Source organism: Cynoglossus semilaevis, chromosome 14 (assembly GCF_000523025.1).
Source record: "Cynoglossus semilaevis isolate Cse_v1.0 chromosome 14, Cse_v1.0, whole genome shotgun sequence".
NCBI lineage: Eukaryota > Metazoa > Chordata > Actinopteri > Pleuronectiformes > Cynoglossidae > Cynoglossus > Cynoglossus semilaevis.
Window position 1 is genome coordinate 20533789 of NC_024320.1, and position 24832 is coordinate 20558620.

General features: G+C 37.6%; 2 protein-coding genes and 1 long non-coding RNA gene across 10 annotated transcripts in view; 1 reads left to right on the forward strand and 2 right to left on the reverse strand.

Moving 5' to 3' along the window:
- The window catches only part of dab2ipb (DAB2 interacting protein b), a 791247-nt gene that overhangs the window by 10002 nt on the left and 756413 nt on the right, over nt 1–24832 (reverse strand). The gene's annotated exons all lie outside the window — the stretch shown is intronic.
- LOC107989486 (uncharacterized) lies at nt 11–11288 on the reverse strand. The gene is made up of 3 exons (XR_001761041.2): nt 10964–11288; nt 10197–10258; nt 11–1154 (listed from the first exon to the last, which is right to left on the reverse strand). It is a non-coding gene; the product is annotated as an uncharacterized LOC107989486 (long non-coding RNA).
- Nucleotides 6101–24832, forward strand: part of lamc3 (laminin, gamma 3) — a 96022-nt gene continuing 77290 nt past the window's right edge. The window contains exons 1-2 of the mRNA XM_008325779.3: nt 6101–6700; nt 15023–15327. Of these exons, the coding sequence (XP_008324001.1) occupies nt 6313–6700; nt 15023–15327 (693 nt within the window). The 5' untranslated portion in view covers nt 6101–6312. The remainder of the gene's footprint in view (nt 6701–15022; nt 15328–24832) is intronic.

Consider the following 24832-nt stretch of genomic DNA (forward strand, 5'->3'; position numbering starts at 1 on the left):
GACACCATTAGCAAAGTTTCCCTTCCTGTTGGAAGGGAAAATTGATTTCTACAGCACATTGAGATTTATTCTTGCTTTTTCACACCTAGGATGTCGTGCCAACTAATCCCACCTCCAAAGCCAAAATAATTTAGTTTCTCGCAAGAAATGTTTTCTTCATTTCACAGTAAATGTGCAGCTTCTTGTAGCAGAATTAGTAGAAAGAATTGAGAATTTTCAACATGAATTAACAACGGTGATGGGGGCTTGGAAGGCAGATTTGGACCTGTCTCCATAGTTCCTAAAATTCTGGGAATTTTTAAGAAGAGAACAGGGCAGCAGTTCCACCAACTGGAGCACAAAGCAGCTATATCCAATTAAGGTAGGTGCAAATTAAAAGTGCAAATTGCAGTGTAAACTCTCAGAGTCAAATTTAAATGTAAAACTTGAAGCCAGGCTACGTAGAGCATTTTAATGAAGCCACTGAAGGGGATTAATGTGTTTGGTAATTGCTGGATATTTTTTTTCTCCAAAGCCCTTTTTTAATCAACAGTCCACTAATTACTAAACCTTAGGGTGATTAGAATAAAGAGTTGTTGGGTTCAAGAAGAAGGGTGGACAGAAAGATAAGAAAATATGGTCTTCACTACCGTCAGCCTGAAAATGTGCCATTTTGATATTACAATAAAGGGAAGGATCTCTGGAGGATGCAAGAGCAGGGACGAAGCTGCAAATTCAGGAGCCCAGTGACAACAGCTTAACAACAGCTCAGACACAATAAATATCCACAATCCCTGGTTCTTTACAGGGTGTCTGTCCAGCATTCAGCTCCCTAAATCTTTTACACAAGTTTTCTTCACTTGATGGCACCCTTGTGTTGGGCTGTCATGGAGCCATATATTCTACTCTCAACCAACTTTAGAAAAGACTAAACTTGTTAAATCAATGTCTTTATTCTGTTCTGTTTTAGCAAAGCTGAGATTTACATTTTTATATTATATTAATATTTAATATTAACCTCTGAAGGCAAACTGAAGGCATTTGGCTTCATACAGTACTGCAGTGGTGGCTTAGTGTTTCAGGAAGCGGACTTGGGTCCAGAAGGCTTCAGGTTTGAGTCCACCAGTTGCCGCTGAGGTGCTTTGAGCATGGCACCGTCCCCTCACACTGCTCCCCTGCACAATTTGGTGATGGGTTAAAAGCAGAGGTCACATTTCGTTATGCGTGCAGTGGTGTGCTGTGTCACAATGACAAATAATTCCCTTCACTTTCACTTGTGAGCGTTATATCAAGCAGCTGAAAAGACCTGTGCATTACTTTAATACCTTCACAACATTTAGATATGCACAAACTGTTGGTAAATTAGTACAATAGATGGTGTCAGAGAAAATCGTTATTTAATAAGTGAAAGAAGTTTTAAATTTAATGTAAAACTTTAGACCTGAAATGCATGCACCTATGAGAGCACTGTTAGAAAAACTCAATTATCAAGCTTAAAATTCAGTCCACAGCTCATTTAATTACAGAGTTTACAGTCAAAGGTTTAAGTTTTATGGAGCTCATTAAATACGCTCTGCTGTAGCGAAGTTCGGTTTGATACAGAGAGAACAAGGTATAAACGACCAGTGTACATAAAATGAAAGGTAGTTATGGCTTTCTCCAACTCTGTGACATGCTTTCCACCAAAATTATCCAGCACTTATGGCAATAATCTCAGCGGCGTGCATACAAATCTACTTTTTTTTTTACTGCAAGCCATTTCCCACTGCTGCTTAACAAAAGACACAGGTGTGTTTCTCACTTCTCACCCTCTGGTAGGTAGGCCTTTAACCCAGCCCCTAGACTTCAAAACATTCAGAGCTTTTGCTTCCAAACTCAACTTAATTTTTCAGTCAAATTTCCCAACTGTGGTATAATACAATCAGTATCCTCTCGCCCCCTAGGTTGGTCTGACCGTCACTTTGGGCACCACAAATTTGTCCAGTTAGCTAACGATACAAGCACTACCACAAGGGGTGTGTCAGGCAAGATAATTGAACATTTCGCTCATTGAAAAAATAATTACTGTAAGTTAACACATTATTGACTAATTGCTGATGAGCAAAGGTAATTTACTTATATTAGTAATAAATTAAATGTTAAATTACCTTCAGAACTCTGCAGTGAAGATCTCTAACAACTGCCTCTAAGTAAGAGCAACTTTTACAAGATGGGCTCAGGTCATTAGCACACAAGAAGTACCTAAATGCAGTCAATAATTTGCTCTGTGCTTTAATACCTTGTCATTGTAGTTGATTATTATAATCTCTTTACATAAACTTTTATTGGTTATCAGAAGTCCGAGGATATTCTGATTTGATCAAATAGGTTACATATTACAATAAAATCCCTTTACCGAAAACGCAGAAATATGCAAGAAGCAGTTTTCATTCCTTGGCTCTTACCAATATAAATGGAATAACATTTTTATAATGGCAACATGATGATGCCCTGTTACCTCAATACACCTGAACCCACTTCAGGTCGTGTAAAACAACAGGGAAGAAGTATTTGCTATCACTGTTGATGCTGATTAGGCAGCATTCTCTCGTTTTTCTTTTGTGTTTTAGTGAGACTAAACAAGTTGCATGCCAAATGTCTTATGCCATTTCCATATGTAAAAAATAAATGTTTTGTTGAGTTCAGTAGAATTCTTACTCTCATTTATTTCACATAAATGTAGCAAGGTAGAAAGGTACTTTTCACTTTGATTATACTGGAATAAGAGAATTACAAAAAGTAAAAAGCAATTTTCGGAAGAAATGTTTTAGTATGCCACCAATGCTTGAGAGCCACATTTCATTTGTTACATTATTTGGCAGAGATTAGAAATGACAGATGATTGTGGATTCTTTTATGAACAACATTTGTTTCTTTCAGACCAATTATTTTTCTGTATGACAAACATCTGTTATTGCCCAATTTCTAATCTATTAGTCCCAGCTTTGGGACATTGGTAAGAATGTAATGATAAAACTGATAATATAGACACTCGAATATACAGGCTTTCTTCTGTCTGAATGAATGTATGGAACATTTTAGTTTGGGGAGAAAATGCTGAAATATGCTACAACATCAATAAATAACTGTTTATGGCTTTTTATAATATTTATACGTAGCTTATATAAAATATTTGCAAGATAATGTGATTTGGGACAAATAATAATATACAGCGTCTCCATCCATTTTTTATTACAATTATGGTGTAAAAAACCAACCACTGTAAACAGCCGGCCATTTCTGCTCTGGTACTGTTTTAGTGCTGTGTGAATCAATATTGTAACCAAACTCCTCACACAGCACAAACAGGGTTGTTATACATGGCTGCAATAGGGATTTGTCAGCACAGGAAACTCATTCATGGGTTGTGTGATGGCAGAAAATTCCTGTGATGATACGGCACATGTGCAGTGCTCATTAGTTTGTCAGATATTGCGTTCCCTGTCGGAATATGGCAGCAGCCCCCCGCATTGCTTAGTTAAGCGCTGACAGCTGTGACATCAAATCACTGTTTAAAAGTCTAACTCATCGCTACCACATTGTGCCATCATAAAAAAAGGCCTCATACATGCTAGTCTTGATGCAACAGGCTTTCCATGCTATGACAACCAGCTGCAGAAATCCTGAGCATAAAAGAAGTGGGTGGCAGGTGGGGGCTTAAGGATCTGTGGAACTAAGACAAAAATGAAAGGTAAGGTGCAGAGGGACTAGGACTCAAGATTGTGGTAGGTCAGAGTGGAGGTTCAAGTATTACATGGAACTGGTGAAGTAAGATGTGAGTAGAAAGGTAAAAATCACAGGGATTAAAAGGCATCTGTCTGATTAGTTCAAAAAATTGGAAACTAAATTTGTCCACTCTGATATCGTCACAACTTTTGCATAGACCCAGATTAGGTTTGGGCAAAAAACTGATGAATCTCAGCAAAATCAGGCAGATAGCTTCAGATGGCTAACATACTCTCATGTGTTCCTTACGTCTCATATGACTGTTCAGCTATACATCTGCTAGAGGGCAGTGTTGGTTTCACTAATTCTGTAGATGATCTGTCGTTGTCTGTTTTTTTGCTGTTCTTTTTATGGGTGCACATGAGCTATAGTGAGCAACAGCGCCCCTACAGTTTCCACTATTACTATTCCAGTATCACAAGCCCATTTTATGAATTAGAGAAGGCATCCACAATCCTCCTGAAGATGTACTAAATTGCACGTTATGAACACAAGATCAACGAAAGACATTGTGTATATGACTTTAGATCCCTGCAACTACATCTACTGTTATGTTCTACAAGTTATTAATTGGTACTGGACATTTAAAGAGACTATTCTTTATAGGGACTGCAGCACAGTGACTTTAACTGTGTCAGATACTCTGTGGTTAAAATCTGTTTTCTGTCACAGTTAGGCAAACTTGTCTGTACAGATAATTTGTGAGAGATTTCCATTCTGACTTTATACAGTCAACTCATGAACTGAGCTGAGCATTAAAGTTGAAAAAAAAATGTCTCTGTTCTTGGGAAAAAAATTTAATTAATTCAATCCGATGATTAGTCTATGTGCCTCTCTTCAAAGTTCTCAGTGGCAGGAGCATTTAATGCTTAATTTGCTGATTCGTCAGAGCACTTGTCTTTATGCAGGTGATGAAATAACAGACCTGCTTAATAAATAAAAGACTGTTTGTGGAGGCATTAGATTGCTCATCAAAGAGACTGATCCACATCCAGCCAAAGAGATTTGAAATCAAGTACGCTGTCATCCACAGCCAGCAGAGGATTTCATTGCAAATTGATGTGGTTCCTTTTACAATGTGCCTGTAAGTACTGGAAGATCCCCAATAAATCAAGGCAATCACAATGAGATAAAAAAAAGATTTTGCAGTAAATCTATACTGGGATCATAAATGAACATATGGATAAATGTGTCTGACCACAGTACCTGTCGCTCTGTGTTTCACACAGTGTCTCCAAGAAGAACATTTTTCTTGTTGCTGTCATTTATTAATGTTTTTCTCATTTTCAAACACCCTATTTAACATCTATTCTATAAATATTCCAACTACAGCACCACTTTGTCACCAAGTGTCTGGATGACTGTCAACACATAAATGGAATCAGTAACAGAGATTGGACTGGAGTCATACACAGCATTGGTAAGAAATCACCTAGTGCTACATTGTTGTATTAAAAACGTATGATGGCAGTTCAATGTTTTTAGGACAGAGTAAGTCCTACTGCCGAAACTGAACTGGCAAATTTATTTAAAAAAATTACACCATACAGATCAATCTTGCATCACTGGGAGTTTACTGATAATCATAATGTCCAGCCAACCATCATTAGTGTTAAGATTTATGGGCAGACAATAGACATCTGAAATGTGTTCCACTGAAGCCATATGATTTTGGAGGCATGTGATTAAAAAATCAAACACATGCGACATAAAAAAGACCAAGGTGTTGCATTTATAAGATGCAAGATTCAACTCCAACTACTCCCCAATGCCAATTTGGGTTGTGTCAGGGAGGGTGTTGTAAGTAAAACCTAGGGCTGGTTAGATAGCAATACTGATACTGCAACTTAGAGTATCTGCTGATATTTATATGAACCCAATATCTTCTTTTCTCCTCCAGAATGCTGTGTGCTGCTATTGGTGAGGTGATAGGGTACCTGATCACAGTGAATAGTATCTAATTGACTCATGTACTTACTGTACATGTTTATATATTTATGTAAAAAAAAATCATGCTCACCGTCCCTTTATGAGGATAACCTGCGGCTGCTGAAACCTTTCCCTTCTTATTACCTCCCTGAATCACCAGTCAGTAAAACCTTTTGTTCGTCCAACCAATCTGGCAAGTATCTTAGTTGCTATAAAGATAATATTCAGAGCTATAAATGTAATGTCCAGGTGTGTTTCCAGACTCTCATTTACAGTAGATACTCCAGGATGATAATCTGGAAGGTGTTAGTGATGTAGTGCTCAAGTCGACCAGCAGATGGAGAACTTATAGGATCAGTCTTTTGATGTTGTAACCCCCACCCATCCCTGCCCCGCCCCCATCTCCCTCCTGCTGCCCCTAGTAAAAGAGTTCCTGCAAAAACTTTGTTCCCCCTCACATAGGGAGAACACATGTTGGAGTCCTAAACAGGCAGGAAAGAGAGAGCACAAAGACACAGCTCTCAAACTGGACATTTTTTCCTTGGTTGGATTATTTTTCTTAAACCATAAATCCTTCGACACATACACTGTGTCAAAGTATTGCATGAGAGTTTAGGTGTGAGTTGACTTCTCACAGACATGGAATCATATTGTGCTATGACGTCTTATCTTCTGGTTTTCCTGATTTCATTTCATCTCAACTGTCACCTGCTTGTCTGGGCAGCGATGGACTCCTGCTATGACGAGGAGGGCGTCCCAAGCCGCTGCATGCCCAAGTTTGAAAACATTGCCTTTAACCGCACCGTGGAAGTGTCAAACGTGTGCGGGTCTCCACCCGAGGAATTCTGCATGCAGACAGGCTCAACGCGCTCATGCCACTTATGCAATGCATTAGACCCAGAACTGAGCCACAACTCCAGCCTTCTGACAGACTTCCACAGGAATGATGAGCCCACATGGTGGCAGAGCCAGTCCATGTTCTATGGTGTCCAGTACCCCAATTCTGTCAACATCACCCTGCATCTTGGTAAGAGCACAGCAAATCATCCCTCCTTCATTGTCCTGCATACATTCTGTCTAACTTTCTTAAACTGACATGGTAGTTGGACATTTGATATGTATACATATCATTACTCTAGTGTTCATAATACTATATTTCCATATATTATTTTAATGTATGTGTACTAATGTGTTTAGAAATTGATGAGAATTTTTTTTTTTTTCGTGTACTAATGTGTTTAGAAACTGATGAGAATTTTTTTTTTTTTTTACTAAAAACAAACAGTCTCTCTGTGTAGGTTAAATCAAAGCTTTGTGTTGTCTGTGATGAATTATATTGTTTCACGCACTACAAAACCACTGATGTGGAAATGTTAAATAGAAAACAGATGTTCCTCAAAGACTAAACAGTTCAGTCTGGGGTTATATGATGCCTTGACATGCAGTGAGTGCCAGGGCCAGGAAAGACTTATGCAACTCAACAAAAGGCTCATCTAAATAAATCTTCCCTTGTTTAAGCCAATTATATGTATTTTACTTAAGTGCCACCAGTTTCATTATGGTACTTTCAAATCACAGCAAACTTTGGTTCTAACACTGTCTCAATTTTTAATCTATTAAACTTCCCAGTCTTCCACGTTTCTGGGTATAAATATGGGGCGGCTTGAATATTGTGCTTTTCTCCTTCTCCTTCTGTGGTCTATGTTAGTCTTTTGAATCACACTGTTTTTAATCTTGCTAAATCTATTGGTAATGCAAAATTATTTGTTTAAATATCTCTCACTTCACATTTCCCACTCAAGCACATAAGAGGACAAATTGAAGTCTTAAGTAACTATGAAGATGCTAAAACATGTTGGTAATGTAAACTAGGAATGCTAAAATTCATTCATAAACCATATTATTTGATTTTATTTAATTAATCAGATTCAATTTTATAACTAATAGCGCTTACTCAAAATTAAGCGCCCTAAAAATTACATTAATTTCACCATCCATCCTCTATAATCTCGGGGTGTCCAGGCTTTTTCCAAAGAGCCAGATTTGATGAAGTGAACATTTTTGAGGGACAACCATTCTGCCACACTTAAGACATCCTCACTTCACTTTATCGCTGTGTTAGGTGTGGATTCAATCACAGCTCTACTGTATGCTGTCTTCTGTGTTCTATGGCGTCAGTCATGGCTCAAGTGTGCAGAGAGCACAGAGCCACAAGAACACGTCTGATGAATTTAATAAATTCAATAACATGAAATGTTACTGAGACATTCAACTGTACCTGTGGTCAAACAGGAATGCAGTGAAGGATGTTTTTTTTTTAAATTCAGACAATTTTTTGACACCATTGCACTATAAAAGCATATATAAATCTCAATCATTTTTAGTGTGTTACAGGGGGTGTATGATGCTGTAGCCACTTTTTTGTCTTAATTGATCTGGACACTCGTAGGTTGTTAAAATCACCAGTGAGAAATACAGTCAGCTATTATATAGTACTACACAAATAACAGGACTACTAGTAAAGAATGACAAAGAACCAGCAAGGTGTCAGATGTTTAGCCCAGATGTGTCTTTAACAAGGTTTAAAAATCTAGTGGACAATCAATATTCTAGGTACATTATTAAAACTCTGTTGATGCTAGTTTGATTTTGTAAACAGATTGACACTGCTGTTAAGTCTTGCTATGAAAAATAACATTACATGATATTACGACTGTCCATAATCCTTTGTAAAAGGATATAGCATTCTTTCTGTTTGGTCAGGCTGTACATTGACGAGGGAAATGCTGAGCACTGCCGACAGTGTCATTACTCAAATGAAGCTGACTTCAGCATAGAACGCCAATAAATTTAGCACTAAAACCTTATGAGGGGCTTATGTTATGAACTATAAGGACCTTAGACATTGTTTAGAGTACTTTAATGAAGACAAGTAGACTATTATGGCGTGTCTGATCCAATTCTGAAGCATTGGCAACAGTGTACGTCATAGAAACCCAAGTACTGTAACTATTCACTGCTAATAACATTTAAGTGGAATATTTGACTGTTCTTGTAAAATGAAAACAATTTGTATGTACTTGAAATGCATTACACAGATAACACTGTATTACTTTAGCAATATTGAGCCCAATGTTTCTTTTTGCTTTTTTCCTTTGGGAACATACATTAGCCATTGCGTATTGTATATAAAATTTGCATTCAAAAACATTTTCACTAACTTCTGTGAGGCCAGCCTGAGCCATTATCCTCATTATCTCATTACTAGGCTGTTGGAAAAGTGCTGAAATAAGAAACTGACCACATTTGTCACCGGAACTGAATTAAATTATGGCAATTAAGGTTACAAAGAAGCTATACATTTCTTTTTCATTAAATTGCCTTTTACATTTGCATTTATTTGCTGAGCGTTGGTAAATGATTCTTTAACATTGACTTTAGAGCTCACAGTGAATCGTGGTGGCCCGGAAAAATATTTTTTCCCAGCTATTCTTTATTGCTGAACTAAATAAAATGTATATTGTTTGTTTTCTGTTTTTGTTGTTTTTTTTATTTTTTTTATAATTTGCATAGAGAGGCTAAAATCCAGCAATTCCCTTGCTATTTACTCTAATTGTTTTGCCTATATTCAAATTGCTCAAATCTGGCTGTGAAAACAATAAATTGCCTAGTGTATATACACCAAATACATGTAAACAACATGAAGTAACGTTTGTATCACATACTATTTCTTCACATAGAGAAAACACATAGGGTAGGGTATAATGTACAGTATATCTAAAAGTAAAAAAATGCTCTTGAAGAATATGATCATGCCAAGAAGAGTTTCATTGACAACATTCAGCTGCAATACCACAACAATATATATACATATAACTTGCATTCCAAATCATCATCTGCTTCAAAGTAAATATTGAGTAGCACCCTCTAGATATATGTTTAATATCAGAGTTTAATGCTCACTGCAAAAGAACCAATCAAATATTCAAATATTACACTAAAGTGACTAAGATCTAGATTTTTGTAAAACTTCAAAATAACCACATTAAGTTACCAATTAAAATATTTTCCTCGGTCTTCAAAGTTGCACCACCACACCACACACTTTAACTTTCAGAGTCACAAGATAGTTGTGAAGCACCCAACGGAGTCATTGGGTGGTTTTCAATTGGTACAAATATTTATCTGCAAAAGTCTGCATTCTCAGTTTACAAACAAATTTTTTAACAAACAAAATGTTACAAGCAGTTCTTACTGGTGTGAATTCTATTTAGTAACGAGAAGGTAAGACAAAAGGTTCTGGTAAAAGCAAACAATACAGAACAAAGCAATTTCTCTAAAAAAAAATATAAACACATCACATCAAATTATATTTGGTGCATTTTCTAAATCTGTGCTGACTTTCTGTCGTTAGAGTGTTAAGAATCGAACAATAAACTTGTCAAAGAAGTTTTAGACCTCTAACATCTTTAATATAACATCTTTTGAAATGTAAGCATCCTTCTTAGAGGTTTTTGACTTACCTTTTTACTGCCTCAATATTGCTTTGGCCTGGGAAGTACTTTGTTCTGTTGCAGGTTGAAACCTAAAAAACAAACAGCAAAAATGACTCTTAGGTGTCAAACTACTACATTTTTAACTTTTACTTTTTTTAAACTACTACAGTTTTTACTTTTTTGTTTAACAGCAATTTACATAACAGAAGCACTCAACTGCAACATGAAAATACATGTCAAATTCAGTAGGATTCCTTTACCATTGACATGGTACAAAATAATTAAATCAATTTAATCTAATTAAAAAATAATTAGATACATTTTTTAATTTTTTTAGAGAACGTAGAAGCAGGCACTAACTTCACATTAAAAGCGAAAACAAAGGACATCAAAAATATGCTAATAGCCATTCTGGTCAGATTACGTTTTTTTCTTCTTTTTCACAATAAAATATTCTGTCGAAGTCCTGTTGTTAAATATAGTCTAATATGGCGTCATTACGTTGACTAAAATGTATGCAATGTATTTGTTTATTCCAAAGGTTAACAGAAAGTCACCATCATTACCTTAATTAATCACCTGTGCTTGTCTTACTGTGACCCGTCAAAATGGCAGCACTCTTAAATCTCAGCAACTTCAAAAACGTCTCTTTTTTATATTAGTGCGAAAATTAACTAAACTGTTTGCTTTTTCTTTTAACGAAAAATAACCGGGCATCAGCGACAGGATGTACACAGACTTTTATTGGCTTGTTAGGTCAATGTACGGAACTAAAGCGACAAGTCAATTCGTACCTGATCGTGATCCAGGAGACAGCCATCTTTTATGTAAGTCCGACTCTCCAACTGTAATCGCCATATTGATGAAGCTAAATGCTAGGTCTACGGCGCTTTGCCTAAAAACGTCGCCAGGAAAGAAAAAAAAACGTCTGTGTCTGTTCCTATGTCACTGACAACATTTTAAAATAATAGAAAGTGTAGATATAAGAAGTCCCGGTATGTGTTTCCCGACATATTTTAGCATCTTAACCTCTACACTATTTCAATATTTTGCTCAATACTGTACAAGGACTTTCAGCAGGGACCTCAGCTTTTGCTTAAAACTAAACATTTTTTGACAGTTTTGATCTCATATTTCCTCATCTGTAGGTGAGAGGCGACAGGGTCTGGGGGGTTCTCTTTACAAAGCTCTGCTTCAAAAGATCAAGAGACTGGGACAAAATGATGACAGAAGTTGAAAATGTCAGGGCTTTGAACAGAAATGAATGGTTACATCAAATGCTTTGGGATCAGGAAGTGTCTGTTAAGTGTGGAATATTGATTTTTAATAGTAAGCAGGTGTCAAACAATGTTTCAGGCTTTGGGATTTTTTATGTCTGGTGTGTTACGTTTGGTGAAAGGGCCAGCTTTCCCATAAATACTACACAACCACAAGTCAGTTTCACCCAGAGCACCATGACCCTTGCCCCTTTCCACACTTCAACCAAAAACTCTTTCAAAGCATTCTTTAAAAAAAGACCATTTTCATAACATGAATACCCTTTCGATTTTTCATGTTTGTCTTTTTTGTGGTCCGCATCCAAAAGCTCTGTCATCCATCTGGGTTGCTGGTGGGGGGGGGCACCAGTGACTCGCCAAACATAACAAGGTCTCTAAAGGAAAAGACGGACAAATGCTGAGATGATAAACACAGCCCTGAGAAAGCAGCCAGGTCAGAGTGTGTCTGTAACAGACCAAGAAAGAAGACTCCTTCAAGGGGAGTAAACAAAACATAATGAGGACAGAAGGGGGCAACGAGGGGGGTGCAGGCTGTTTTGCGTGTTGAGGAATTGGGGTCAGATATTTTCCCACAAAGGCTTGTTGAGAAACACACGTGCATGAGCTGTTGTCTACAGCTGGTTCTCATTGAAACCAGTCGGAGAGAAGCAACATCCTGTTTGAGATATAAGACAATGATAGTAGTCTGTCGCTGTCTGATGCTCTTCAAACCACAGTATTGGCACACACTGACGACATTAGTCTTTCTCAGGGAAGAATGATGAAATTAACTTTGACACATATGATATTAGAGGAGATAAATCCAGTCAGTTTATTGTGCATCTGACAAAATCCCAGCTGTAAGTAAACAGATTGTAAATATTTGAGTCAACAGCATGCACTTGTGGCAAGTTTAGTCTGTGCCTGTCTCAGAACAGGCTGACCTGAGCAGCTGTGTCAAGATGGCTTTGAGGATGTTCTCTCACATCCTGCAGCCTATTAACTCTTAAAGACTGTGTGGTCAGGCTGTGGTCAAATAGTGTTCTCATTAATGTGTCTTTCTGTGTATATTGTGAACTGCTTTGAAATTATTTGTGGAGGCATGAAGCTGCGTTTACGAACTTTTTTTCATACATAACTGCCACCTCCTGGGTCTGTAGTCCACTGATATTTACTCCCTTAGTGTCCCCATCACTTGAAATAAAAAGATAAAGCAAAGAAAAAGCAGGCACAATGTAGCAATACTGCAGATCGGCACATCATTGTATACTATGTATCCTATGCACCCCCACATCCAAACGCCACACACACACACATTGAGACATTTACAATTTTAGCTCAGAAGATAATGTACAATTCACATTAAACAAAAGATATAAATTATCATTCCATTCCATTCATAGAAGAATCCTTGAAACTAGTTGTCTGTCTCATTACTAAGATGTCCCACAAATGTTACATCTTCTTCTGTGGTATAATGTACTTTTTCTCATGCCAGGACTGAACGATAGCCAAATTATAAGTGGGATCCTAGAGAGAGAGTGTAATTTGACTTTGCTGCAAAGTGAGTTGACTGTCTATGACTTGGCAGAGAAAGCAACAGATGCCATTATGACTGTACTGGAGTGTGTAAATCCTAGATTCTAAAAATGCACAGTGACTCTAACTTATTATATAATGATATAGATTTTAACAACAGTGTCAGAAGTTGTCTTTCTGTTTGTATCATATGATCTCAATTTGGGTTTTTGTACCTGCCTGGTTAATCCTTTTTAAAACGATATGGTATTGTGTGTGTGTGTTTTAATACCCAGGAAATATGACTCTGCATGTGGGCAACATAAGCCTATTGATTCCAGTGTCTTTCGTAAACGGAGTGTCTTTAGACAAACAGAGGAAATGAAACTTAAATGAAAAAGAATTAATGCTGTATTTTACTTGAGGTTCAAGGAAAAGTAGTTCATCTTTCACACTATACCCAAATAAGATCATAAAATCTCAACATATTTTATAATGTAGGTGTCAAATGCTGTCTTATACTTTTCAGTGCTGCTGATTTATTCTCCCGTGAGTCTCTTGAGGGACATAAATCACTAACAGTGTCCCACCACCTTTGGCCCATGTGTAAGGATTCCTGTTATGTATGTTAGACTCATTTCTGTGGATAATCCTGGATTCTAAAAGTTCTACAGTAAATCTTCATTGTTCCACTACGTGAGTTGTAAGGAATTCAAGTATTGTAAGCAGTGGTTTTATTGTTCTCTTGATAATTTCTGCATTTTGCTGTTAATAAATAAAGTACTTCTCATAAAAAATGAAGATAATCCAGCCACCAATTACATGACCTGCAAAGCATTCCCTCACTCTACCATTGGAAAGTCAGAGTCAGCCCTGGTGAGTCCTGCTTCCGAACGTTATGCACCTTGCAAAAGCAATTGCCAGACATTTCTTCCCCCACAATGCAACACCAATTACAGACCAAGTAAGTCGGATCTGCTAAATCCCCAAGCAGTGTTGCAAATGGAATTCCTAGTTTTTCTTCTTCTTGCTCCAGATCTTTCAGATGCGCAGACCCATTTTTAAAAGAAAATCTTTTTTGCACACTAAAGAGAAGAAATAGGTATTTTAGAGAAACTTGAAACCCTAAGATGTCTCAATCTACTAGAGCATTAATTCCTCATTCTCTTTTTCAAGTATCCTACAAAAAACTTAGCTTCTGAAAAATCAACTTTAAGTAAGTATTTTCTTACTTTATTCCTCAATATTCAATAATTATTACATTCTATGTTAAGCATAAACATTGTTAAAGAACATGTGCTTGCTAACTGTACACTAGCTTGAGAAGCAGAGCAGCTTGATAACAGTCTACACAGATTATGACCTTGCCATGCCGAACTAGCAGCTGCCATACGGGGTGAGTTCCGGTAAAAATGTGAGAATCTAAGGTTACACCTGTTTACATATTGTACAGCTCAGGAAAAATGGTAATAAAAAGAAATAAGAAATATTTATCTATAATATCTATATCTTATCTTCCCTCCAATTTTCTGAGGCTACTTTGGCACCCACTGACAGCCCCTATTTTGAAAACCACTATCTCATGGCACTTAGAGTATTGCATAATAAACTACATCTGGTAACAAGACAAATTGTACCATTATCCACCAAATGTTTCATTTCAACCATGTTGTACAAGGTTGTTCCACCTTGTGATTTTGCACTAACATGTCAACGAGTTACAATTCCACCAGGACAAAGGATGTTTTTGGCTTGTTTGTGTCGATGCTGTGTTTTACTTCTGAGGTTTATTATGATCTGGATAATGGAAAAATAATCCGCGTTATTCTTCAACTCCAGGGGGAATGACATTCATTTAACTCGCTTAGCGAGAGAGGAAATTAGGCATGTTCTCCATTGTTTTCCTTCTCTAATGAAATTATGTCAGTTTTGTTCTGTGCTTCAGGATCTAAAACCATCGCTCCGCAGTCTTTCTCACACAGTCTAACAATAGACTACAAGGACTGAATGTATTTTTACCAGCTACCCTGTCAATGACACCATTCAAAGCTAATCATGTGTTTTTTATTCCCCCCCCAGGAAAGGCCTTTGAGATAACCTACGTCCGATTGAAATTCTACACTAGTCGACCGGAAAGCTTTGCCATCTTCAAGCGCACTGAGGAGAATGGACCCTGGTTGCCATACCAGTATTATAGTGCATCATGTGACAAAACCTATGGGAAGGATGTCAAGGCCTTCATCCATCCGGGAGATGATGAGAGGACCTCCTTATGTACAGATGAATTCAGTGACATCTCCCCACTCAGTGGAGGAAATGTGGCTTTCTCCACCCTGGAGGGACGACCCAGTGCGTACAACTTCGACCAAAGCTTGGTGTTGCAGGTAAAAGTCAGATTTTCTTTTCTGCCACAGTTAATTATATTCCATCAAACGTTGCACAATATAACAGTGTTGTGTCATGTAAGGTTACATGAGCATGTCAGGCAGTTATAAGTACGGCCCACCAGCCGCCTCTACTGCCCAGCATATGCACTCGATTCAGCATGCTGCGGACAAACAGATGGAATTCTTTCAAGTTTTCAAAGCTGCCAAATCTAAATTTATGTAAGCAGTGATTACCATTGATGAAGCCTGCAGAGGGCTGTGCAGAATTAATGGCAGCCTCTTGAGGACAAGTCAGAGGAGGGATGGATGATGTGAACCAAAGGTCGTGTAAAAAAAGCACTTACCACAGCCAATCTTTTAAAATTCTTCATCACGTCTATGTGTAACTATATATGTATCTGCATAGATATACTTCTTAATATACATAAGCCAAATCCTCAAATATTCATACTTATAAAGATATTTGTGGGCCTGCAAGTTTCTGATCACTGTTATACAACACTCTTAAAACGCACAATATTTTTTTAAGCAAAATCACTTTCAGCTGCTGTTGCCTCCAGGGGTCACCAGAGGGGACATGGTCTCCCTAATTCAACCCTGCCACAATTTGGTCTGGGACAGAAAAATAGTAATTGGGCTAAACTGAGCAACCAGGAAATAAGTGTTTATTTATTATTTTCCAAATGACATTCATACATAAACATATTTATTGTTTTTTAGTGAAAATATAGAAACCACCTCCAGGTCTTAGTCCACAAGAAGAGGGCAACTTTCTGTTTAATTCAAATAAATCTCCCCTTCAATCACTTCCCAGTAGGTTCATGCTACAGCGATCACAGAGTTGTGATGACCCACTGGTACCATGATCAAAATGCACTTTAAGGCAATAACAATGACAACACACTCTGCTGTCTCACTTAGGTCTGAGTATATAGTGTAGACGTTAGACTGGAAATGCAAAAGCAGCACCTCTGTAAGAGAAGCTGTCCACCTCCACATCATTAAATGAGAAGAGTTAGAGTGTATTTTAAAGGATACGTGGAGGATATGCAAGACAACCCTGCACCGTTCTGTACTGTATGACACAAGATCCTCCACAAGTGTAAGAATGAGGAAGAATATGCAATACTTAGCCTCCCTATGTATTACCGCTTTATTGAATCTGGGCGTGTGAGTCGATAAATGTAGGTCAGAAAAAAACCTTTATAATTCTCACTAGCTACTTTTTTTTTTTTTGGAAAATAATAATAAAAAATGATGTTGGGTTTCACATTACCTGAAATGCAGAAAGAAAATTGACTGAAGTCTAGCACAGGGGGTAACTAGATTGTACAGACTGTTATCAGTGTCATGAAAATTAAACTTAGTGTAGTAGCAAGCATTTAAATAATTTGTAAATTAATTTTAACAAAATTAACAAAAGTTAATTAAAACTGTTTAAAAAAAATTACACATCAGCATTGATGTCTCATATTAACTGAATTAGGAAGAGCATGCACATTACACATCAGCATTGATATTAACTGAATTAGGAAGAGCATGCAGTTTAAAGCTGTTTTAACTGATATGTATATATACATATATATATAAATATATATATATATTTGTCTAAGAAAACATTTAACTAGTACCAGCACACACTTGGGTGTTGAGTGCTGTCTCCCTTTAATCCCCATCTCACATGGTGACACACTGTACTCCAGCCCCCAATAGAGCAGTCCAGGGACAGCTTCAGGAGGGTGAACCAATTTAAAAAAGGGGGAGGGAGGGTAGGAAGTCTAAAGTGGTGGAGCCACATTCTAGGCTCCCGAGTATGTGCTAAGCTGCACTGAGCAGCAGGATAAAGAAATTCTCTCATCATCTCTTCTGTGTGAGGTCCCTGTGCATCTGCAGCAAGTGAAAATAAAAATAAAGTGCACTATTGGATTAGCCTCATTGCAGCTACGGACCAGGCACATTGTGTGGCAGGCTGCTGTCAGCAAGACGACATACAGCCATGAAAGAGGAATCAGCGCACTGGACTGGATTCAGCTCTGCCTGTATTGCAGGGACAATAGAGAGAGAGAATTTTTATAAAAAAAATTCTGTGGCTTAGTAATAGTCACAAAGTCAAAAAGACATTTCTAGAAGTTTCTATGAGCACATGGATCTGTCTCTGCCCCATTATACCCTCATTCATCCTTCCCCTACCACTCAGTGTATATTACCAGGCTTCACTTCCTCTGCTGTTTCTTCTACATTCTTCTTTACTTGAGAGCATTTTTAAAGTGCTTACATGAGAAGCTATAACTGCAACCCACTTCTGTAGTTTGTAGATAATTAGACTGAACTTTTCAGATTATTTCCTTTATGCTCGCTCTCTTTTGGAGGACTTTTTTTTCCCATCCCCTTCATCTTTCTGTCACACAAATGTCTGTCAGGCTGGGAGAATGTCACACTGTAATCTGGGTTCCAGGACATACATAGCCTATCCAGCCCACTGGGGTGATACTTTAATTGGTCTTTGCACAAACAACATCTTTGTGACTAGAATAACTCTGTGGGATTTCAGTTTAAAGGCACATCAAGACAGCACAACACAAACCGAGTATAAAGTCAACAATAATGTGTTGGGATTAGGATCAGAGAGTGTGGTGGTTCAACTGTGGCCCCCAACTCACCCTCTTGACATTGAGACACAGAAAAAAGAATTCAACAATGTTTTTGTGCCTTATCTGTGCAATGGGAAAAAACAAAAGAAGTGAAAGAAGAAGAACATAAATATACACACAATGAAATTAGAAGGGCTGTAATCAACCAAAGAAAGTCTTGGTCGACTAAAGCCGTGGAAATTTTGACTGAAATTCGACTGATCAAAACGTAGAGACTAGAGGTCCTGCTTTATATTAAATTGGTTTTGATTAATTTTGCACTGAGATCAATTACACACCAGTCTGTCGGGTCTTTTATATACTGTGTAAGACTGTCTTAACTTAGTCTGTACTTCTGATTTTGTTCATGTCTAACTCCGTCCATCTCCTCCAACTCAGCCTCCTCTGTTTTAAAAAGCGTCACAGCAGGTTTAATTACTCGTCGTTAAAACCTTCCGTGTCTCCTCTAACACCCGCCGTGTCTCGCCCTCTACTGCCTCTTTCTGTGCTGTCCTTTAGTCCATTCCACCTCTGACGTATAAACTCCTTCCCCACCTGAACCCTTGTATGCTGTGCTTTCATTAAGTCACATGGTCCAGGAATGTTTATTTTTAGAATGGTCGATTTTTAGAATGGTCGAAAATTAATTCAGATGGATGTTGTTCTATATTACGTCAACTTGACTCCTCGACTCATCGTTGACTTTTTAATTCAGATGGATGTTGTTCTATATTTATCCCATTAGCCAGGTGAAAATGTAGATGATTTGACTTCTCATTATGAGTCCAGTGTCTCTTTGCTAGGTGACTAGCCCTGGTTGCATTAAAGCCTGACTACTAATGGTGCTGCTGGCAGTATTTCAGTGTGCTTTGGATGACATCGACCCACTGATTATAAAGCTGTGGCAGATCAATATAAGCCAAGAATACATAGATTGGGTGGCAAATCTCTCAGCAGACCTGCCAGCCAGTCTCCCTCCTTCACTCTACTGCTCCCCCTGGTCTTCCTCTCAAACAACAAGAAGAAAAGGCCCATAATTGACCGTGATCTCCTCTCCCATTAGAATAAAAAGGAAGGGGGATCAATTTCACCATTTTTTCTTATTGTATCTCCCAGCCCCATTTTAAAAGTGATGGCACAGACAGATACTGTGGAGAAAAACAATGCACCAGCCATCCGCCTTAATGCAAAAATAGTTCAGGGGGAATACAAAAGAACATGTTTTCCAAGCGGTTCTGCTAAATCAATATGGTGGAGCCATACACACTTGAACTACATATACTGCAATAACAAGAAAAGACAGGAAACTAAAAGAAATGTTGCGCAGATGTTAGTAAAAGATATTCCCACCACACAGTATCTACTGAATATATTATGCATGGTGTAACAAGTGATGGGAGGGTGAATAACATCTTTTTTTATTTGAAAATAAACCTGTGAACTAGTGTTTCCAAACCTTGCTTGATCCACAGCATAGTTTCACATTAGAAATTCCCAGGGTGCACCGATAAACAAAAAGTAAATATAATGAAATATTCTGCTATTTTAGTTTCAGTTTACTTACTCAGTGTAATACCAAATCCTGTGTAGTTGAACAACCCTTATACGCTCACAGGAATTAAAGAAATTAAAGGAAGACACACATGATGATTTTCTTTGTTCTGCTTTATTTAAATTTTCAGAACTTTCAGAACAATTTTGTATATTCAGTAATGTTTTTTTCAAAACTATGCCAAAATATGTCATGTCCTGTTCCAAGGGCCTGTTTAAAAGTGTCTTTGCTCTCTATCACATCCAAAACAGTATCTGAATTTTTAATGACAACACACTCCTTTTCCTCTCTCAGTTTCAAAGGATTGAATGTTCACAGTGTAAACAACAATCTTGCAGATGTTAATTCTAACTCTCAAGGTCTTTCTGGTCGTAAAATACAAAACAGTTTCTGTCCTGCAAGATTTAATGAAAAAATAATAATTCTGTTGTTAGAAAATTAATTCCATATTGATGGTGATTTAATAACTGAAATCACTCTAACCTTAAATATACATGACAATATACAACTCTCTAACCTTAAAAATACATTTATTGACATATAAGCCCAGTAGAGAGTCTCATTGTGTCCTCTCTTGTCTGTCCACATTTGCGACCCATCTGCTATCATCCACAGATTCAAGTTCAAGATAGATAAATAAAAACACAGGGATGAAGTGTAAAATTTCAAGCTTCTCAAGATTCAAGTTTTGATTTTGATTCTCAATTAAAATTTACCAAATGAGCAGGAAAATGTTGGGAGTGTAATCAGGGATATATATATATATATATATATATATACACACACAAAATGTCAAAATCAGTCTATGATTTTGTTGAATGCCACTGCTAAAGCAAAATGTGTTTTTCATAGAGTCGATGAAATCAGAGATAATGCCCCGAGCAGTTATTTTGAGATTTCCGTTCCCGGAATTGTTCATAACATTTCATTTACACATACACAGGAAATCCAGTGGAATAAATCCTGGAGGTGCACAAGAGACCCTCCATGTTTTAATTATATTTCACTGTTGTTGTTTTTTTGTGTGTGTGTCTTAAGATGCATGACAAAAGAAAAGTTTAACCAGTTGCAGCTGCTGTGACCATTAACTGTAGCCAGGCTTCTATCTCTCACAACTAAATAAGACTTAAGCTGCAGGCGAAGTACAGAATCATTTTGATAAAGACGTTTTTTTATAAATGAGACTTTTCATTTCTAAATTTCAAATCTCACTTGTGTTTTGCGTGTGGGAGGAAAAGATCGGGCCTTTGAGTGACAGGGTTAAAGCTTTGCTCTTTACATGTGGATTGTCAACTGAACATAAAATGATCCCAGTTTCTCTTGGTGGCATGTCAGCCTGCCTTTTAGTCTGCATATGGTTCATACTGAGCCATGCATATTTCATGAGGCTTAAAACAGCAATTGCATCCTGCCTGTTTTATTAGCATTTTAATCCCTTTTGCGGAATTGCTGCTTGCGATTGCGTTGGAGGAGCGCGTCGTTTTAATGGAGACTTCACGCACTGAATGGACTGCTCTTAGATTATATCATCATGTTACTTTGAGAGGTCAAAGCCGAATTACATTGAAAAAATCATCCAATGCAAAACATTCGCAGGTCTCTCCGTCTACACACGTACACACACACACACATATATATATATATAGACCATCTTCTATATATGTACGTATATTTCTACAATATGTCATGTGCAGTGGGGGTGCACTGCATTGTGTTCTCATTGGCAAATGCTTTGATTTGGAACGAACAACAGTCACCTTGTAAACTGGCAGTTTGAAGTTTCCTCCATCGTAACAGCTTACATCAGAGGGGTTTAGCTGCCAGTTGTCAACTTCATGAATCTCTCATTTTTCAATAATCAGGAGGAAGATGAAAGCTGCTGTATGAATTCAAATTTAATTTGTTCAGTCATCCTTTAAAAGAGTTTGTCTGTCTCCCCCGCCGACGGTCCATCCTCACTCACTTCCTCTCACAGCCCTGTGTGGCAAATTGGAGTTGCAGTGGTGAATGACAATGAGTAAAATGGGGGTGGGAGGTATATATTGAGGGCACGGTGAACTTAAGCAATTATATTAAAAAGTTATTAACTCTGGAATGAGGCATACAACTCTCTTTGCTCCCTTCTGTCACTGCCTGCAGCCAGAAGCATCTGAGTTCAAGAAAACACACTGAGAGGGGAGAGAAGGAGCCAGACGGGGGGAGATTTTAGGTGAGCGATAAGGTTTATTAGCCCCTCAGTAAAGTTGACCACTGGACCACTTATTTTTTAAATTTCAAAAATGAATGTATGTGCATATACTGTAAATAATTCTGTTCATTTTAATTATCATGCTGTTTTCTGGTTTTTTGTTTTTTTTTGTAGTACTTGCCTTATTGCAATACTTGATGCCTCAGTCTACCCCTAAGTCAGCATCATTGTAGCTTTGTTAGCCCAAATTCCAAGGGAGTGAGAATCAAAGTTAATTAAGCTTTTGCTGTGGTTTGCACAAATAATAAGTAATGGGACCACTACTAATTAACCCTAAGAAAATGTTTCCTTCACCGAGTGATATTTGGAGCTACGTCTGCGTTGCCTTACACAATTAGCACTGTTCTACCAAGCATAACTAATAACTCTTCCATACGATAATGGTCTTGTACTCTATGATAAACGGATGGGAGTGTTGGCTTTTATGAATTTTGAAATGCTAACAATAAATTCCAAACCTTTTATCATGTGTAAGTGTTAACGCACTAGTGCTGAGGTGATAGATACAACGACACACTGCTGGTGTCTTAAATGTCTCCTCATTAGCACAGTTGTCATTGTTGCCCGTTTAGATTGCAGATCAGAGTCAGTGCCGTCAAATAATTATTTAAATACTTACTAAAAGGTCAGGTCATGACCTGTATGCCATTTTCCTAATTTCTTGAAACGAGACAGGATCAAAAACATGTTCGAGACCACATTAAACTGAACACAACAAGATTATCACAGTGGTGGGATTTCTTCCAATTAACACCAAGTTTGTACCTTTAAATAAAAGTTGGTATAGCTCAAATTAAAATGAGCCTATATGTATTTTAACAAGGACCTTCCTTTATAACGGGCGGCTACTTTTGCGCTTCCATTTTTATAATTTTTGGAGTCAGAATGGTTACAAACTCTAGCTCGTACAGTACTGAAAATAAAACGTACTAAATATAATTTAGACAGAAGAGCTGAACAGCAGAGAAGATTGTGAATTGTTGTTTACATATTTCTAATGACACTATTTTGTTTATGTGAAATTGTCTTCTGTTGCTAGTTTCAAGAAGACACTGTTGTTCAAAACACTCAGCAGGCAACCAAGAATAATATAATAACAATAATTATTCACTACAATGTTTGTTAGCACACAGGGGGAACATGTTGAAGAAGTGGTAGAGGGCTCAAGATCATTAGTTAGATCCTTATAATTGATGATGTGTGTATGAAGGCTATGTGTGTTGGTGTGTGGTTTTCTCTTGGTATTCCAGCGTAGGTGAGTGTATGTGTGAATGGATGTTTGTGAATACGTGACCCTGTCATTGACTGGTGAACTGTACCGGGTTCAAATCACTGCTGTGATTGGCTCCAGCTCTCCTGCCACACTGTGTGTTAAGTTAGAAGATGATTGAATCAATTCATACAGTATTTTGTTTGGTCGACGTGTTGACATGAGTGGCACAAGTCAACATCTGCTGAAATAAGAAGAAAAGTGTTTTTCTTCAGCATATGCTCTCACCATCTCACTCATCTTTACCTCTGATTGGTTGTTTAACCTAATGTCACAACTAAGAACGTAAGGAAAATGTACTCAACACATCAAGTTGCCAATCATTTACAACAGGCATCCATAAGAAAAAGCAGTTCTAATGAACATTAAACAAAAAAAAATCTTCAATGTGACATGAGATGAAACCATCTCACTGAACAACTGATTGCTGTGTTTTCTCCATTTAGAAAAGCTAAGATAAATATGTATGGAGAGTTACATGATCATTGTTGGACGTGTGTGTCTGTGTAGTTCCTCCTCTGTCACCGAACAATTTGTCGACTTAACTAAGTCGCCATAAAACATGGGAGTCATTAATGTCCTAATATGCAGAAATTTACAGTTACCGTGAGACAAACCATAGTGATGTGAAGTCCAGACAAACAGTTTAATGTATAGTAACAGTGGTTTGACTCTTCATGCTCTACATGCTGAGAAACTGCATCTCTCTCATTCTATTTTCACTCCTATATTAACTTTACTGTGTGTACATTATAAACACTCACATTATCAATGAAGTGTGCTGTGCATTTGTTAAGAACCATAAGCAGACAATTTCTTCCTTTATGCAGAACTCATTTGTTCCTGTGCACAGCTGACTTGCCGTTCTTCAGATATCAGCAGTTCAACAAGTTGGGAGGTAGCAAACATGCTAAAGAAAAGAATAAAACCCTTATTTCTGAATATACCATAATGGATTCCTTTAAAGGAATCTGGAGGTATTGTATATATTTCTTTTCAGAAAAGGTTTAACATGACCTTAGATTTAGTTTAGAATTAAAGTCTGGATTATAAGACAACATTTCTTCCTAAGACTGATGGATGTGAAGTCATTCATTCAGCTCTTGCAGGATGAGTCACCTCATATCCTCCCTGTGTATTCTCTCCCTTTGTTTTCTGCACAGAAATTCACAGCCACTCGCATAAACCATGAAAATCATATCATGTCCAGGTAGTGTAACGCCGAACGAAGAATGAGCATCTGTCTTCCCTGGCAACTGCAGTCCATCAGGATCATTCACTGTTGTCCAAACGCCATTAGCCAGTGGAGGTATGTCAAGCAGGGGCAAAGTCGATAAGCAAGAGCCGTAACAATAGCTTGCCGGCCAACTGCACCCCACTCTGCTTATGCTTGCTACAATAAAGCAACTTCAAAGCTGAGTTGTGACGAGTTATACACCAGCCTATAGGGGGCGTTATGTATGTCACACTGGCAAAGAAAGAGGGAAAAATTAAAAAAATGTATTTATTTGTGACTAATCCAACTAAATGATAGAATTTATCAGGAAAATGTCAAGAATATTTGAGAGTATTACTCGAAGTTTAGCTCCATATACTTAACTAATATCCTTAGTAATTTACCAGTTAACAATTTGTAACAAAAATCTACTCCTTGCTGACCTGTTAAAAGTCACGAATAAAAATAGCTCAGAGGCGATACTGCAGTTTAGTAGGTGATGAGGTCAAGTCCCTCAGGAACACATGTGTAACATACCCACACCAGATGTTCTGATTAGGCCAATGACCTTTTGACCCTGGGGTAG